Source organism: Erpetoichthys calabaricus, chromosome 10 (genome assembly GCF_900747795.2).
Source record: "Erpetoichthys calabaricus chromosome 10, fErpCal1.3, whole genome shotgun sequence".
Classification (NCBI taxonomy): Eukaryota; Metazoa; Chordata; class Cladistia; order Polypteriformes; family Polypteridae; genus Erpetoichthys; species Erpetoichthys calabaricus.
In genome coordinates, this window is record NC_041403.2 from 31,389,806 (window position 1) to 31,409,820 (window position 20,015).

Genomic DNA, 20,015 nt, shown 5'->3' on the forward strand with positions numbered 1-20,015 from the left:
CCTGGACGTGACAATATTTTTAACATGTTAAACAGCCTATATATATATATTGTCACAAACTCGAGACAGAGTCATATAAAGGTTTGGGGCAGCCACCCGTATAATTTGGTTTCCTGGCTGCAAAGTTACTTTCAAAATAATACAGCACTAATGTGCACAAAACCGAGTCCAAATAGAACTGAGGGAATAGGGAAAAGGTGGAGGCTTTTAAAGGGGAAGACAGGAAGTGAAGTCAAAGGGGTTGGGCTCATGTAGGTCTGCCATTGGTGCAAGCCAGGACATGACATCACAGGGGCTGGAGCCAGCAAGGTCTCCTTCCAATTGCTCGGTTCCGGAAGTGATGTCAAGAGGGCCAGGTGGAATCTCCCGTGGTCTGCAGGCAAGGGAGAAAAAGAGTCAGTGCACTCTGCCACATCCTGGTATGTCTCGGAACTGTCCCTACTCAAGCCCTTTAGCTGCCTCCCATGCGCACGTGTGTGACTATATAATATATATATATAATATATTGTAACAGACAGCTGGTGCTTTTAACCAGCCAGTACACCTTCTTAAAATGAAGGACTGAGAGAGAGAGAGAGCTTGCATGGGGCATTACCTCCCACAGAATGGCAGAGGGTAGTCTCCTTGGCTTAGGACAGTGCCACCAGTTTGGAGCTTGGAATCTTAGCCCTGTTGGGTCCCATGGTCATCACCGCCAGGGGACGCATGAAGAACAGCAGAGCTCTTCATGGCAGGACTCCAATGCACCTAACCTGCCACACCTGGAAGTGTTGCCAGAAGAAGATCACAGGGCACCTGGAGCATTTCTGGGTGATCTATAAAAGGTGCCACCTCACTGCTCCTCAGGGAGCCAGAGGATGACACTTGCCTGAGGAGGAGTGGAGGATAGAGGGAAGAAGTGCTGCGATTTCTTGGTGATTATTAGTGTGCTGTGCATTGGTGGAAAACTGTTGGGAAGAGTTTCCCAAACTTCAGATAAACACATGTGTTGCTTGACTTGTGCCTGGTGTCTGTTGTGTCGGGGTTGAGGAGTTGGTGCACCCCCTAGTGGTCACTATATATATATACTGTATATATATATATATATATATATATATATATATATATATATATATATATATATATATATATATATATATATATACAGTATATATATATATATTCACGGCATTCGTAGTCTGAATCACAATCTGATTGTATGGGATTGTATTTACTGTCAAATAATGCAAAGAGTACGCGACACGTGTTTCGCCCTAATTCTGGGCTCATCAGGCGTACACACTCTAATGCACTCCCTCTCGGGAATCGAACCATTGCCAGAGGCGATGCCCCTAAAGTTGCGCCACGGCGTGTGGTTTGTTTATTTGACAGTATGTAGATCGGGGTAATTACATTCACGGCATTCGTAGTCTGTGTCACAATCTGATTATTTGGGTGGTTACCTACCAGGTAACGCTTGTGGTTGGCCAGCAATCTGCTAACATCCGCCACAGTGCCCTCAGTTGTGAGAAGCAGATCATAGAATGGTTCAAATAGTTTACTGTCAAATAATGCAAAGAGTTGAGGGCACTGTGGCGGATGTTAGCAGACTTGCTGGCCAACCACAAGCGTTACAGTAAACTATTTCAACCATTCTATATATATATATATATATATATATATATATATATATATATATATATATAATATATTACATATATTTAAAAAAAGCAGCTACTTATTGTCAACTTGCTGTTTCAGATGCAGGGTTAGTGCATTTTTGAACTAGGGTTAGTCTGTACAATAAAAGACCCTATTTCTTTCAGGATGTATGTACCTGAATTGTTGATATATTATTCTGATATATTTTTTTTAATTTTGAGACTTAAAATAAAAATCTTCATGTTCTTAAAGAAAGTTCTCTGGCAGTTTAACTGCATTTTGTATATTTCAAAGTACCTTTATTATTTGTGTTACATATGGTTTTGCTTATTTTATCACATTATTACTTTCTTTTTAACACTTTAATATTTATGCTCATTAGAGGGTATATTGACACCAATATTTTAGCAGTGGGCAAAGAAAAAAATATGAAAAAAATATATAATTATTCTTATATTCTTATGACTTAAGCTAAATATAGTGAGAAATGTTTTTAAGAAATCTGTTATGCTGATCTTCTTTAGAGTAATATAACGATCATTAAGTTCATGTCATTATGATGAACAAACTATCATGATAAGGCAACAAAGGTGATAGATATTGTTGGAGACAAAGACAAATGCCATAGGGTTTATTTATTCAAGGATCTGTAACCTAAATAAATATTGTTCAGAAAGTTCTGTTTTTGTTTTCTCTCTTCTCCTGTAAGATACCAGATGGCAAGCCAGCTTAATTTCCGTCAGTGCCTAGCTGATGGGTGGAGTAATGATGTTCCTCATTGCGAAGGTAACATATGTTAACATTTTGGTATTTTACACTGGTGCATATTTTGTCAATTGACAATGAGGAACTAAATGTAGAAAAACACACACACATACTGTATATATATATATATATATATATATATATACTGTATATATACTGTAATATTCTTTACCGTTGAATAAATAAAATATTAAGAATTAAATGTCTTGTATAGTATATTACTTTTGTCTTGTGAAGTGTTTTGATTTAAGTAAACTTCATTTTTTCCTCTTTCCTATGTGAAATGAGCAACTGAAAATGTACTGTTGCTGAGTTAAATCTGAAGATGTTGAAATGTTTGTCCTTGGGATTAGTTAATGTTGACAGACTCATCTGGGATTTTATATAAATTATTTTCACAAGTAATCGTCCTTTGTATCTTCCTAATCAGTTAAACTCAAGGAAGGGTGCATAACAATTAAAAGTCAAAATGTCACTTGCCATTTTTTACATAATGCACTTAATTTCTCATTACAAGAGATGGCACATAGTGTTCTCAGATTTATATATAAATTAGGCACTTCTAATAATGCATTTTAGCGGTTCAAACTAATAGATGCTAAGGACTAGTGTTGATTGGTGAATCTCACCAAAGAGTTTTCACATCAAATTTGATGAATTCATTGGTGATGTTTTTCTCTGAATATTTTCCTGGAACTTTACTGTACACCCAGCTGAGATACACTTTTTTTCCTAGTGCCCCATGATGCTTTGCGAGGCCAGTGAGACATCACAGAGTTGTAGCAGCCAATGCTGGAAGGGACCACCAATCAGAGGATAAAACACTGACCCCAATAGTGGGATGAAATTAACAGAAAACTTGTGAATACATTTAACCACAAAACACGCATGTAAAAGGAACCTGAAAATGTGTTTCCAACTTTGTCTCCGTGGTCTTGATGAACTCAATTTTAAGTAACAGCCTTGATCCACTGGACTAATTCCCTTCATAATTTTAAACACTTCAGTCATGTCACCTCTTAATCTGCGTTTGCTTAAGTTGAAAAGACTCGGCTCTTTTAATCTTTCCTCATTAACTGATCCCCTATAGTCCTGGAATCAGGCAGGTCGCAGTCCTCTGGACTTTTTTTCTTCTTTCTTCTTCGTTTTCTTTTTGTAGCCACACAGTACTCCAGATGAGGACTGACCAGTGTGTTATAAAGCTAGAGCGTAACCTCCTTGGACTTGTGCTCTACACACCATGCTACTGTATATGACCTGACATTCTGTTAGCTTTCTTAATGGGTTATGAACACTGTCTTGTTGTTTTCCAGGTGTAAACATGGCCTTGCCACACTGTAATTGCACCAAAGAAGTTCAGCCAGCAGTGATTTGTTTTTTATGGTCTGAAAGTTTACCAGGTGCTAAAATCCATTGACAACTTTCTGCACAATATGGAGAAGTTAAAAGAAGATCAAAAAGAAGAAGGAGCGGGATTGTCCATCTACATCCACTGCCAGCGACAACATTGAGGAAGTCTGTTCCCTGATTCTGGGAAGCAAACTGATGAGGATTTGAGCCCCTGGTTCACCTTCAACCAATAAAAAGCAAATGGAGAGTGCAGCATCCATGTTTACTCTTAGAAAACAACAAGAGAAACTAATTACCACTGTGACCACAGATGCTCCATATTTCTACATGTGCATAGGGGAAGCTGTACAGACAACCCGAAAAACATTTGCACAAAACTGTGGGTATATTTACGGGTACGGGTACGGGTTATTTTGGTAAAACTGTATATCGATAGATACTTTATTAATCCCCAAGGGGAAATTAACAAGTACTGTATATATAATGAAGCTACAATAGTGAGAACATAAAAAATTTGACAAACGACAGGAGACCATTCAGTCCATCAAGCCCGTTTGTTTAGCTGATAGCTGTGCTGTCCCAATATCTCATCCAGATTTTTCTTCTAGGTTGTCAAAGTTTGTGCTTCAACTCCATGTCTCGTTAGTTTGTTCCAGAGACCAACAACTCTTTGCATAAAGAAGGGCTTCAGTCTTAAATGCACTTCCCCTTAATTTCCACTGATGTCCTTGAGTTTGAGATTTCTCCCTTAAGCTGAAAGAATGTTGCTGGATTTACTTTATCAGTGCCTTTGCGGATTTAAAACACATGGATTAGCTCCCCACACAGACTGTTCTGCCTGAGACTAAGCAGGCTTAATTCTCACTTCCTGGTGTGGCAGAAGTGTTGCCCTTTGCCCCGGAAACACTCCGGACTTTCCTGGCAGATTCCTCCGCCATCTTGCCGAGTGTGGCAGAAGTAAAAACATTCGGGTCCCACGAGGTTTATAGCGCCCCCAGACAGTGGCCATGGGTCCCAACAAGTCCAACAGGTCTTCCTCCTTTCCCGTGGTCCTCTCCTGCTCCATGGTGGTTGTGCCGTCATGGCCCAGAAGCTATTCCCACCACCTTCCGGTCCTTTCTGGCGTCCCGGCCAGGTAATCATCCTGGCCACCTGTGACAGCCCCTTGACTTAAATTCAACAGTTTTTATGATATAACCTTACATTTTATTCACCTTTTTAATTACTTGTGTACATTGATAAGTCGATGAAAATATGTCAACACAAACCCCTAAATCTTTTTCAGGGTTGCTTCCTGTATGACAGCGTCTCTCATCTTGTATTTATAATTGATGTTCCTTGTGCTTATGTTTAGTACTTTGCACTTTTCAACATTAAGTTGAATTTTCCAGGTGTTCACCCAGTTCTGAAACTTGTCGAGGTCATTTTGAATTCTTGCTGCCTCCTCAATGTCTGTCATCCATCCAATGCTAGTATCATCAATGCATTGAGTATAATGCATTAATGTAGCTGCCATTATACTGAGAGAACATTGTGTTCTGATTAGCACACTACAAAAAAAGACATTACAACTCTAGAATTTGTGTAGTGTACAGTATTATAAGCAACTACCCGCTGGTATAAAAGGGCATTCCAGCAAATAAGTTGACATTGGCAGTGTAGGTCCAGTGTGGGCAAACTTATTGGCCCTGCATGGGTAACCAACAATGGCCCATTTGGGATTTGAAAATTGGGGCAACACTGTACCTAAAACCCTGGCCCAGTGTTGGCAAACAGACAGGTTGTCCATGAACCTGAAAAAGTCCATACCTTATTAGTGCATCCATCCATTTTCTATATCTGTTTATCCAGAGTATAGTTGTTGGGCACTTGGACCCTACCCCAGCAAACAGGGGGCTCAGGGCACCAGCCCATCACAGGGTGAACACATGCACACACATACACACAGCATAGGGTCAATTTAGCTATTACTGCAACACCCCTTACTTGTTACTGGTATATTCCCTGAAACTTTTTTATTTTTATTGTTGTTTTCTTATCAATTAAATTATGTGGTGTAATTATGAAGATTTATAATTTATTAATTAATGAGCAAAGGAATAAAAAATGCAATACTAATTGGCAATTTACTCTTACAGAAAAAATTCCCTTGCATTTATTGGTACTAGTCCTACTTGTTTTTTTTTTTTTCTACTACAACCAAAATCTAAAACCCACTGAAAGTACTAATTCACTGCGTTACATACTCTGCAACAACATTAAAAAGTGGGAAACTCTGGGCTAGTGATTACAATGGCCGGCTTTACCAAACCATCACTGGGACAATGAGTTGACTTACTGAACTTGTTTCACTAGCCATTTTGATCCACTAATGGAACTTTACTAATGACCCCGATTGTAGCAGCCCTAACACTGAGCAAGTGTGGCATTTAATTGTTTTTTCCAAAGGCCACACTGCCCATGGTCACTGGGGCCCACTGTGTGCATGTTTGCTGGGATGTTCTGTTTTAACAGACTAAGACAATCAAACCTCTTTAGTCTTCAACACAAAAAGATTCTGTAGGGGTCTAATCCAGATCTTTGTAATTTCTAAATTAATTGATAAAGTTGATCCTGCAGACTTTTTTCAGTGAAACAGTGAATCTGTCATTGGGGACAGTGATGGAAACTAAGGGGAACGGCATTCAACACCATGCAGAAATCACTTCCTCACTCAAAGAAACGCATGAATCTGGAATATATAAACAAGCTATGGGATATACTTTAAAGACTAATGATATTCTAAATGTATCTTTATTGATGTAGATTAGTTATTACGTAACCAATGAATATACTACTTTTGTTTGTCAAACTTCTTATATCTTTATTAATGTATATACCCATGAGATATTAAGTCTACAAAGAGAAATGTTTCCTAGGCCATTTGATTTTTTTTTCTATGTCATGTAATTTTCTTAATTATTTAAATGGCTAAAACGTTTTTCTGTATTTTTTCAGTTGTAATGTGCCCACATGAACCAATAGCAGAAAACGTAATAATCACAAGTGGGACATATGAAGATGATCATCCAGTCCCTTTTGGAAATGTGCTGCAGTTTGATTGCAAAAATGCAAATCTCAAGCTTAATGGCCAAAGAGAAATATATTGTACAGCTGAAGGAACATGGAGCAACCCATTCCCTACTTGTAAAGGTTAGACTTGTTTTATTTTTATTTATTAATGGCTAATTTATTTCACACACATCATATTACAAGTAAATTAGAGGGTGTGGCATTTCCAGTGTCAACAATAATTCATAACCTATTAAAGATATTGATTTCAAATGTTTTGACTATATACAGGAAGGCTGTAGACAATGCTAGATAATTGTACTTGATGAGTTCAGGCAGTCATATCCAAAGACATGACCATTTGACTAAATGAAATATAAACTTGTTAAATGTAGAAAAAATAATGTTGCAATATATACTATTATTTTTTTTTAATAATTGTTACTTTCTTATTATTAAGTTATTTAAAAATATGGTATAAAATAATTTAAATAAGGTTCTGTATAGAAAATAGCAAAAATCATCAATAAAGATGTTGTATTAAGACAAGATACACCTGGAAGGCGAACCCCATATAACTGGATGGCAAAAATAAAAAAAATAGCAAATTCATGAAGCGACCCTTTCAGATTGGACCCAAGTGAGTGGCTGACTCAAAATGGTGGCAGCACCCCTTAAGAAGAAGCCAGACCGGAAGGGGTGGGGCCAGGAAATAACGACCTGGAAGTGATGTCACTGTGTTTGCCGGTCATATAATCTGTAGGAGAGAAAGGAGGAAGAGAAGCATAGGGCAACAGCGCCAGCCCTTGACTCAGGATGGAATTACCGTTAGATAAGCCTTCAAGTTGTCTACCAAATATACATGTGTAAATGTAATGAATTATTAATTATTATTATTATTATTATTATTACATGTGTGATACAATCTAAACTAATATAGGAAAATATGGAGTTTCAAGAAAATGTAAATCCTTCAATGATAAATTACTGTTAAATATTTTTTTGGATCTTTTATTGAATTTATTAAAAGCATATAAAATTCCATACAATCAACACAAACTTAACACAACTACTGTAAATTCAAATCCAACCCCACCCATGAAAAAGAAAGAAAGGCCAACAGCTAGAGCATAACTGCTGAGAGTAGTAAAGAGAGAAAAGAGTCTTTTCTCCAAATATAAATGCTTATTCTAAAATGTTATTAAATAGGTTCTGCCAGGTTTTAAAAAAGTTTTGAAGAGATCCTCTAAGTGAGAATTTCACTCAGTCAGTCATTTCCCAACCCGCTATATCCTAACACAGGGTCACAGGGGTCTGCTGGAGCCAGTACAGGGCACAAGGCAGGAACAAATCCCCGGGCAGGGCGCACATACACACCCACACACCAAGCACACAATAGGGACAATTTAGGACCTTATTAAGATACATGTGTTAACTCTAAAAGATGCTATACAAAATCTTTGTATTCTCTCCATACCTTTCATTACATCAGAGAATCCCCAAATAAATTCAGATTTGAAATTAGCATAAATAAAAGCTGAGGGCAAAATAAAAACACTCTCAAAAGAGATTTAAAGCATGCATGCCTTTCTCACATGAGGGAAGCTTCAAAGCTAAAAATTAAAACATACAAACAATATAGCTTATTAATTATGGTTTGTACTACATACTGCATTGCTTGTTCATGCCTTCACAAAGACTGAAAGAAACATTTAATTTTCTAAAACACCTGACCCATGTTTTTTCTTATCAGTGCTTTAATGATGACAAATAGCTGTACCTGTCATTCTCTCCGGAGGATCACACGGTATCAGCTAGAATCTATGCATGTCTCACTGACATTGCAACCTGGGTGAAGGAACACCATCTCTGCCCAACTTGATAATGATGGAACGTCTTGTTATTCCAGTTCACCTATCTATTAAGCATCCCATTTCTGTTCAACTTGGTTGGTACTCAACCTTGATGATCAATGACTAGCTGTCCTTTTGAGACCGTATTGCTTCAGTCTCTCGGTCTTGCAGATTCTCACTATATAATATCTGAAAGATCAGACTGTATCTAATAGAATATGCAGCACAACTCCCTGTCCAGGGTTTGGTCTTGTCACATCTGACCTACTGCAACTCTCTACTGGCAGGAGTACCGGCATGTGTCACCAAGCCACTGCAGATGATTCAAAATGCAGCAGCAGCACATATGATGTTCAACAAACCGAGGCGGGCACATGTCACTCTTCTCTTCAGATCACTACACTACACTACATTGGCTCCTTTCAGTGGCACATATTAAGTTCCAATCCTTGATGCTTGCCTAGAGAGTAGTCAGTGGGTCAGCACCAATATATATGGAGTCATTTTTGGTGCTATGCTTCTTCGCTGACCACTTAGGTCTGCTGTTAAATGGTGTCCTGTGACAGCACCTCAGCGTGTCATCAAATCTCAATCTGTAGTTCCTGGCTGGTGGAACGAGCTGCCCACCTCTATTCAAAATTCCGAGTCAATCAATGTGTTTATGAAGCATTTGAAGATTCTTTAATTTGATGAATTTTGGTAACTGATACTAGCTGTTCGTTTTTTGTAATGCATGAGTAGCTTGTATTTTTTTTTGAGTTCTTCACTTGTGATGGTCAATTTTAACACCATGTCCTGTAACACAAGTTCCCAAACAGTCCCCAGACTGATGTTTACTTAATTATGTCGACCTCTTTTGTAAGTCGCTTTGGATAAAAACACCCTCTAAGCAAATATATATAAATGTAAATGTAAAAAATATTAATAAGTAAGAGAGCATCTTCTAGTAGGTAGGAGCAGAAATATAATATACTAAGTTTAAGAAATATAAATTTATATAACCTAGTGAATCAGTTCCTGTCGACACTATAGGCAATGTCAAATGATTTTTTTAATTATTGCATTTTTTTAACTTATTATCTATTCCTGAAATCCAGGCATATTACATTTTTATTTTTATTAAAATAGCTGATGTTTCACTACCTTTTAAATGGTGCTTCTTTTTAAATAAACAAATAAATTAAGAAAGTATGCAATGTTTAATGACAGCATTTTGATTTATGATGTTCTTATTAGTATTTTTTACATTTTCTTCTCAGAGATCATCTGTGATAAACCAGATATACCAGATGGAAATGTCCAACCTGATAAAGCAATATATAAATTTCAAGAGTCTCTGTCGTACACCTGTCGCCAGAAGTTCAAAGCTGCAACATCTACTTTGTCAATCTGTACAAAATGGGGATGGACTCCTACGCCAGTCTGTGAACGTAAATATGTCTATTTTGTTGGATTTAATAGATACTGTTTATATTTTAATTATGTTTAACAAATATTAATACAAAGCATTCCATAAACTAGGTTTTTAATCTAATGAAATATTACAAGATTCTGAAAGAAAAGTATTTCATCCGGTCTTTGCCCTTCCAGTTAAACTACAATGACACAGCAAACTGTAAAAACATAAGAAAGTGTGAGTGGGTCACCAAAAATGGACAGTCAGTACTCTTTTTCCATAACGTTACTCAGCACATGTTGCAATATCAACCTGCTAATCTCTTATCCAAACTTAAAAAATAAATTTGAAGCCTTTTTATGGTCATCAATTGAATGAATAGCTAAGTTATTATTATGAATGGCATAAAGTCTGAAGCCACCACTGTTTACACAACAAATAGAAAACAAGGAACAAGTTTGCCGAATAAGGACATTCTCAGAATGTGATCTTTCGGGGATCCATGTAAAGATACTTCAATTTTTCATTTTTTTATACTTTGTAAAGCTAAAAGGTTTGTTAGCATTGCAACGGACCTGAAATAAGTGAGAAAGCAGATAAGTTCATTCCTGGAGGGCTCGAGTGGTTGCAGGTTTATGGTCCAACCTAATTTATTAATTAGAAGTCATTTTTTTACTGCTGGTTTTCCATATAATTTTAATTAGCTTGCTTGTTAAGATTCTAAACTCATTATTATTTTAGATTTCATTTGCTTTTCGATTTATTAACCAGCTGCCTGTTAACAATGAAATACAAATAACAAAGGAACCAGTACCTCACTTTCTAACTTGGTCCTTCTTGAAATATCTGTATTCATAAAATATTTGGGGAAATGGAAGAGAAAGACAGCAAAGAACTTCGAAGTACTAAGATGGTCCACAAGTTATTGGGATGACATTCTCTGTAAAGAAAAATCGACAATGTTCAAATGACATGGAAGAATGAAAGCACTAACAAGCTATAAAATTGGCCTGTTCCATTATGAGCAAAGAATTAACAAATTGGATAAAATCAAAAACATGCAGCCATCCTGGAATGAACTTGATGAGCCCTACTCTTGAATTGAGACAGACTTGAGGCAAATATAAGACAGAAAATGGTTCATGTAAATAAATTTTGTATCTATTATAAAGTAGCTACTTAACAATATAAATAGTGTATTAACTAAAGTAAGAAGACTTCATATGTGTTACTGTATTGTTCTTTCTTTTATAACATGTTCAAATTTAGGCTTATAATACTTTTTATAACAAGCATATTGTTAATAGTTACTTAAAATGGACACCTAAAGTGTTACCAAAGAACATTTCACATACAAGAAGCAGAACTGTCCCTTCCAATACTCAGATCATGCACTGTGTGTGGGGCCTGTAATCAGAGGGCCGGTGTAGGGTGGACTGGACTCCAGCCAATTGCTCCACTGGACAGCCAATTGGATTGCATGTTTTTGTCACGTGTTTTACTTGACTTGAATCAGATAACTCCTCACACTACCCTAAATTAAACCATAGTATTACCGGGCATATCATGTAACATGCAAAGCGATAACTACCTCAACGAAGCAGAGCTCTGGGGGTCAGCTGCTCAACTCTGTTGAGGTTATTGCTATTTTGTGAATCGTCAAACTAACATCATTGACAATCCCCTGTTGTGATCATTTTCCATAAGCAAGCAGAGAGATGACATTAAATCAACATCAATCAGGAGCACTGAAAAGGAAAAAAACGAAAGCATGAAGAAGCAGCTTGTGCTGTACTTGCATTTGTGTTTAGAAATCGAAATTTGTCCAACTTCCAGTAAGCTTGCTAACACTACATCAGTTACCACTAAAGTTAGCAGCTTACTGGAGTAATGGAGTAACACTGTGTAACAGTTTTGATACCATGTTTTTAAAAGATATTTTTTGTTGTTAAAATACCCAGATGACACATGATTGTGGATTATTTATTATTGCCATATAGACCTCAGGACCTCCACATGTTGTTAAAGGCTGCTAACGTTAGTCAACATATTAAGTACTCAGAGTGCTATTGAGAATGCATTTGTAAATTGTACAAACACACACACTCTCTTACGTAGTTATTGGCTAAACTGTAAGAAAGCACCATACAAGAAACTTTGACATACAAACACAATCAGCCCAGATTAACTTCAATTGTTGGTTCATTTTATTGGCAGATTACATTACTGATTTAGTTATCTGCTGTCATTGGAAGGACAAAATGATGTTCAGATAAATTCATAAGTGTAGGAGATACATTCACATGTTCACTTTTTAAATATCTAAATATTCAGCTTCATTTTGACCCTGTGTTTACTGCATTAAGTAAGGTTATTGAGAACTTCAGTACTAGTAGTAGTAGTAATAGTAGTGTTTGTCCATCCATCCATCCATCCATTGTCTCCCGCTTATCCGAGGTCGGGTCGCGGGGGCAGCAGCTTGAGCAGAGATGCCCAGACTTCCCTCTCCCCGGCCACTTCTTCTAGCTCTTCCGGGAGAATCCCAAGGCGTTCCCAGGCCAGTCAAGAGATATAGTCCCTCCAACGTGTCCTGGGTCTTCCCCGGGGCCTCCTCCCAGTTAGACGTGCCCGGAACACCTCACCAGGGAGGTGTCCAGGAGGCATCCTGATCAGATGCCCGAGCCACCTCATCTGACTCCTCTCGATGCGGAGGAGCAGCGGCTCTACTCTGAGCCCCTCCCGGATGACTGAGCTTCTCACCCTATCTTTAAGGGAGAGCCCAGACACCCTGCGGAGGAAACTCATTTCAGCCGCTTGTATTCGCGATCTCGTTCTTTCGGTCACTACCCATAGCTCATGACCATAGGTGAGGGTAGGAACATAGATTGACTGGTAAATTGAGAGCTTCGCCTTGCGGCTCAGCTCCTTTTTCACCACGACAGACCGATGCAACGCCCGCATTACTGCGGATGCCGCACCGATCCGCCTGTCGATCTCACGCTCCATTCTTCCCTCACTCGTGACCCCGAGATACTTGAACTCCTCTGCTTGGGGCAGGATCTCGCTACCAACCCTGAGAGGGCACTCCACCCTTTTCCGGCTGAGGACCATGGTCTCGGATTTGGAGGTGCTGATTCTCATCCCAGCCGCTTCACACTCGGCTGCGAACCGATCCAGAGAGAGCTGAAGATCACGGCCTGATGAAGCAAACAGGACAACATCATCTGCAAAAAGCAGTGACCCAATCCTGAGCCCACCAAACCGGACCCCCTCAACGCCCTGGCTGCGCCTAGAAATTCTGTCCATAAAAGTTATGAACAGAATCGGTGACAAAGGGCAGCCCTGGCGGAGTCCAACTCTCACTGGAAACGGGTTCGACTTACTGCCGGCAATGCGGACCAGGCTCTGGCAACGATCGTACAGGGACCGAACAGCCCTTATCTGGAGGTCCAGTACCCCACACTCCCGGAGTACCCCCCACAGGATTCCCCGAGGGACACGGTCGAATGCCTTTTCCAAGTCCACAAAACACATGTAGACTGGTTGGGCAAACTCCCATGCACCCTCCAAGACCCTGCTAAGGGTATAGAGCTGGTCCACTGTTCCATGACCAGGATGAAAACAACACTGTTCCTCCTGAATCCAAGGCTCGACTATCCGACAGACCCTCCTCTCCAGGACCCCTGAATAGACTTTTCCAGGGAGGCTGAGGAGTGTGATCCCTCTGTAGTTGGAACACACCCTCCAATCCCCCTTCTTAAAGAGGGGGACCACCACCCTGGTCTGCCAATCCAGAGGCACTGTCCCTGATGTCCATGCGATGTTGCAGAGGCGTGTCAACCAAGACAGTCCTACAACATCCAGAGCCTTGAGGAACTCCGGGCGTATCTCATCCACCCCCGGGGCCCTGCCACCAAGGAGTTTTTTGACCACCTCGGTGACCTCAGTCCCAGAGATGGGGGAGCCCACCTCTGAGTCCCCAGGCTCTGCTTCCTCATTGGAAGGCATGTTAATGGGATTGAGTAGGTCTTCGAAGTACTCCCCTCACCGACCCACAACGTCCCGAGTCGAGGTCAGCAGCGCACCATCCCCACCATATACAGTGTTGACACTGCACTGCTTCCCCTTCCTGAGACGCCGGATGGTGGACCAGATTCTCCTCGAAGCCGTCCGAAAGTCATTCTCCATGGCCTCCCCAAACTCCTCCCACGCCCGAGTTTTTGCCTCAGCAACCACCAAAGCCGCATTCCGCTTGGCCTGCCGGTACCTATCAGCTGCCTCCAGGGTCCCACAGGACAAAAGGGACCGGTAGGACTCCTTCTTCAGCTTGACGGCATCCTTCACCGCCGGTGTCCACCAACGGGTTCGGGGATTGCCGCCACGACAGGCACCGACCACCTTACGGCCACAGCTCCGGTCAGCTGCCTCAACAATAGAGGCACGGAACATGGCCCATTCGGACTTAATGTCCCCCACCTCCCTCGGGATGTGGTCGAAGTTCTGCCGGAGGTGGGAGTTGAAGCTACTTCTGACAGGGGGCTCTGCCAGACGTTCCCAGCAGACCCTCACAACACGTTTGGGCCTACCACGCCTGACCGGCATTCTTCCCCCACCATCGAAGCCAACTCACCACCAGGTGGTGATCAGTTGACAGCTCCGCCCCTCTCTTCACCCGAGTGTCCAAGACATGTGGCCGCAAGTCCGACGACACGACCACAAAGTCGATCATCGAACTGAGGCCTAGGGTGTCCTGGTGCCAAGTGCACATATGAACACCCCTATGCTTGAACATGGTGTTCGTTATGGACAATCCGTGACGAGCACAGAAGTCCAATAACAAAACACCGCTCGGGTTCAGATCGGGGGGGGCCATTCCTCCCAATCACGCCCTTCCAGGTCTCACTGTCATTGCCCACGTAAGCATTGAAGTCTCCCAGCAGAACGAGGGAGTCCACAGAAGGTATGCCCTCTAGCACCCCCTCCAGGGACTCCAAAAAGGGTGGGTACTCCGAACTGCTGTTCAGTGCATACGCACAAACAACAGTTAGGACCCGTCCCCCCACCCGAAGGCCAAGGGAGGCTACCCTCTCGTCCACCGGGGTAAACCCCAATGTACAGGCTCCAAGTCGGGGGGCAATAAGTATACCCACACCCGCTCGGCGCCTCTCACCGGGGGCAACTCCAGAGTGGTACAGAGTCCAGCCCCTCTCAAGGAGATTGGTTCCAGAGTCCAAGCTGTGCGTCGAGGTGAGTCCGACTATATCTAGCCGGAACCTCTCAACTTCGCACACTAGCTCAGGCTCCTTCCCCTTCAGAGAGGTGACATTCCACGTCCCAAGAGCCAGCTTCTGTAGCCGAGGATCGGACCGCCAAGGTCCCCGCCTTCGGCCACCACCCAACTCACACTGCACCCGACCTTCTTGGCCCCTCCCATAGGTGGTGAGCCCATGGGAAGGGGGACCCATGTTGCCTCTTCGGGCTGTGCCCGGCCGAGCCCCATGGGTGCAGGCCCGGCCACCAGGCACTTGCCATCGAGCCCCACCTCCAGGCCTGGCTCCAGAGTGGGGCCCCGGTGACCCGCGTCCGGGCAAGGGAAAATGCCGTCCAAAATTGTTTTCCATCATAGGAGGTTTGTTTATTTGTTTGTTTATAGTGTTTGTTATTATTATTATTATTAGTAGTAATATTTTGTATATTAGTAGTAGAAGTAGTAGTAATTTTAGTATTTTATCTTTATTATTAGTTGTAGTGGTAGTAATAGTGGTAGTGGTAGTATTAAAATTTTTTTTATTGTATTGTATCACATCACAAGTGATACAACAACAAGGAGAGTGCCCGAGTTTGGCTAGGGGAGTCACTGATAAGAAGTATGCATAATAGATAATATATTTACAGCAGGGGTCTGAAAATTGAAGATACACCTCATGAGAAAGGAATGGTAGCAAGAAAGTCAGTCAGTCATTTCCTAACCCACTTAGTCCTGAACAGGGTTGTGGGGGGTGCTGGAGCTTATCCCAACTAGCACAGGACACAGCACAGGAACAAAGTCTGGAGAGGTTGCCAGTCCATCGCTGGGTGAACACAAACACACACAAACAAACACACTTGGGCCAATTTAGTATCACCAATCCACCAAACCTGCATACCTTTGGACTGTGGGAGGTAACCGAAACAGCCGCAGGAAACCCATAAAGACACGCAAATCTTGGTCTCCTGAAGTAAAAAGTGCTTGTCATTATCCACATCCAGACAGAAGCCATTCATTAATAGGCTAATAGGATGTTGGCTTAAAAGTAAGGTACAATGAGTACAAGTCAAGGGAAACTGTATAACACTCTTGTGTCATCATCTGGAATATTGTGAGCAATATTTGTCTCGACATTATAAAAAGTAATGAATCTGAGAAAACAGAGATTAACAGATGACAGGTTCAATAAGTTAAAAAAAAGTTAAGAATTTGTTTATCAGCAGAAAAATTGGACCACTGGACCAGCAAAGCAGCTGAAAGGTAAAGTTTGGATAAATATTTTAAGGTACTTCTTCATCCAGAAAATCAAAATGAGATCATTCTTATTATTTAGCCTCAAATGCTTTTTGTCTATCATTGTACTTTCTATGAATAAAGTTCTGTTTAATATTAAACCTTTTACTTGGTGGTGTGCTTTATAAGAATAAATCATTGTAATGAAATATATTTTGATCTTACAGCACTTACATGTGAACGGCCTAACACTCAACAAGTTGGTTACTATGAAAAATTCAAATATAACATTGGTGAGGAGGTTGTTCTGGTATGTCAGACTGGTCATAAAACTCCTACTAATGAACAACAGGACACGCTTATTTGTACAGAAGACGGCTGGAATCCAAAAGCACGTTGTGAACGTAAGTTCGTTGATTGAATGAAGTTATGCTATATGTGTGCATCTCCATAAATACCAGAAATATCATATAAAAATTTTAGAGCGATATGTTCATAAAAAATACAAGTGGTCCATCTTCACCATCACATGCCTGTGTCTATTTTGCAGTCACATTTGTATTTTTTTTTTTGTTTGGTTAGTTGTCATTAGTTATTCGGCTTGGAGCAGATTGCATTGTTGATTTATTTATTATCAGCAAGTGTTACTGTTCTGATTTTTAAGATTCATGACTGGAAAATGAGAAGTACGTATCATACTGGCTTACTCAGATCTCAGGCACATGTACAGTACAGTACAGTAACTGAAAGGAAAACACTAAAAGGTTAAATGACAAGGTGAACGAAATCCATAAATTGACTTTGCACAGACTCTCCAAGTGTTTGGAAGTAAAGGAGAAGAAGAATGCGTCAAAATTTAAGAACACCATTCTCATTTGAGAAATTCCATTTTGTGTTATTTCAATGATGGTGGCAGATTACACTCTCTCAGGTGCTTTTTCATAAATTCCTGACTCAAGATGTGGTGACTGGAGTAACCTTAGTAACCATACTGTACAGATTTCATTACTTTTCAAACTACTCATTGACCACCTCTTGTTTCATGTGTATGGAGACATTGTTATCCTAATATAACACTACAATAAGGATAGAAATGCCTAATTATAGGATGGAAGTGACCTATCATATTTTTTGTATTGACTGTAATTTATTCAGCAGAAATAAGCCATGGGAGAACCGTTCACCCCATATTATATTAGACCCAACATAACATTTTTTTTGTGCAAAATAAACATTCTGGCATGCGGACGTTTTCTCGTTTTTTTCGTACACCTCAGTTGATCTACCTGTTGATGACAAGATGAAGGATAATTTGACTAGATGAGTTATGTTTACTGACCATTTTTACTGAGTCCCAGGGAAACGATCTAGAATTGCTGGGGTAATGGAGTTTCTATGCTCTTCTGGAGTAGTCAGTCAGTCTTTGTCCAACCTGCTATATCCTAACACAGGGTTACGGGGGTCTGCTGGAGCCAATCCCAGCCAGCACAGGGTGCAAGGCAGGAATAAAGCCTGGGCAGGGCGCCAGCTCACTGCAGGGCGCACACACACCCACACACTAGGGACAATTTAGGATCGCCAATGCACCTAACCTGCATGTCTTTGGACTGTGGGAGGAATCCAAAGCACCCGGAGGAAACCCTCAAAGAAACGGGGAGAACATGCAAGCTCCACGCAGGGAGGACCCAGGAAGCGAGGCAGCAGCGCTACCACTGTGCCACCGTGCCGCCCTCATCTGGAGTAGCATCTGCTAATAATGAATGTGCTTCTCTCAAACGGTCATGACCATGAGAAACATCAGCAAATAGAGCCATGTCGTTTCTAAATAAGGACAGGCAGTCCAGGAGCTGTCTTGTGGATCAGGCCTTATGGGAATCTACATCTGAGATTGGGGGTGCAGTGCTCTCAGTATCCAGCCGAGGGCACTGTAGCGTACTGAGTGCAAGATTTGCATATCTACGTCATGTTGAAAGTCAATCTGGGCACAGCATGGAATTAATCCTAGAGTAACTTTTAAAGTTTTGTCCCCGGTCCAAACTTCCATATAGGAAGCAGAAATTTTGTATGCTCATTACTTGCAGTGTACTTACAAAAGTTAGGTACGTTTCATGTCCTATTGCAACACCCAAGGGGGGGGGGGGGGAATGGGTGTACCCCCTAAACTGTATATATATAGATAGGGGAAACCCCTCCTCACTATTTCTGTAACTTCCAATATACGTAGGAAGCCCAAATTTCCCATGCTCATCCTTTACACTGTACTTACAAACGTTAAGTATGTTTCATTTCGTGTCATGCCCCATAACGAACTTTCAGAAATAACATCTTCTTTTTGGGGGTTCTCACCATTATGCTGTAAGGAACTTTTGGAACTGACCTCTCCTTTTGGCGGTTTCATTCCTTATTTCCGTTAACAGAGGATTTATTTCATGGCAGAGACGCACAAGGGCCGCCCCCGTCCCCCTTCCTTTTTCCGCACGGCTGCTGTCCATGCACCTAACACGTGGTTGGCTCCCTGGCTATATACTATACATTAATGACATCCTGCGCTCATGTGCCTCCTCACTCGCTTCCTTACTTTCCTCAGCTGTTCATTGTGCTCACTGCTCCATTCTTCTTTAGTCCACCACTTCAAGCCTGTTATTGTTCGCCTTGCTTCACGTTTTCCTGCTGATGACTCCTGCCTTTTGATTTTGTTTCTTCACACTCTTAATCCTCCGGGCATGCCTTTGCATACTCTACTTTTGAAGGTCGGTGCACCAGTTACTACGAAATTTACAACCACCAAAACTTTGCAACGGCACCAGGCTCCAGATCAAATCTCTGCACAAGAATGTCATTGAGGCAACTGTCTTCACTGGAACTGGCTCAGGGGAGACTTTATTCCTCGCATCACTCTCATACCCTTTGACCTCCCATTCCAATTCAAACGCCTCCAATTTCCAGTAAGGGTCTGCTTCGCTATGACAATAAATAAGTCACAGGGCCAGACTCTAAAAAAGGTTGGCATTGACTTGACACAAGATTTCTTCTCACATGGCCAACTGTACATTGCATGCTCAAGACTAAGCTCAGCAGACAGCTTGGTCATTTTACAGCCCGAGAGCAGAACTGCAAATGTCATTTACAGAGAGATCCTTACATCCTAAAAATGTGCATTTCTCATACACACCATTTACAATCATAAATTAAACTCTTTACAATCATTAAATTCACTCTCAATACTAAAGTAAGCCTACGACAATTACATTGACAATCATGTTACATTATTTTTAAAATGTTTCCTTTTCTTTTTCTTAACTTCTTTAACACACTATTTCACGGCTGCGAAGAGCGGGTATTTTGCTATTTTATAGATATTTCACACTGCAAACAATCTGCTACTTGATTTTTTTTAGATTATGAATCTTTATGTAACAAGTAGCAGGATCTGTGACTGCAGCTGATCACAGAAAGACAAATTGTTTAAACATTTGAA

At 40.9% G+C, this 20,015-nt stretch overlaps 1 protein-coding gene across 6 annotated transcripts in view; it reads left to right on the forward strand.

Moving 5' to 3' along the window:
* Positions 1-20,015, forward strand: part of LOC114658913 (complement factor H-like) — a 249,862-nt gene that overhangs the window by 45,052 nt on the left and 184,795 nt on the right. For all 6 annotated transcript variants that reach the window (XM_051933306.1, XM_051933310.1, XM_051933311.1 and 3 more), the window contains exons 4-7: positions 2,351-2,427; positions 6,754-6,948; positions 9,920-10,090; positions 16,765-16,941. In XM_051933306.1, coding sequence (XP_051789266.1) covers positions 2,351-2,427; positions 6,754-6,948; positions 9,920-10,090; positions 16,765-16,941 — 620 coding nt within the window. The remainder of the gene's footprint in view (positions 1-2,350; positions 2,428-6,753; positions 6,949-9,919; positions 10,091-16,764; positions 16,942-20,015) is intronic.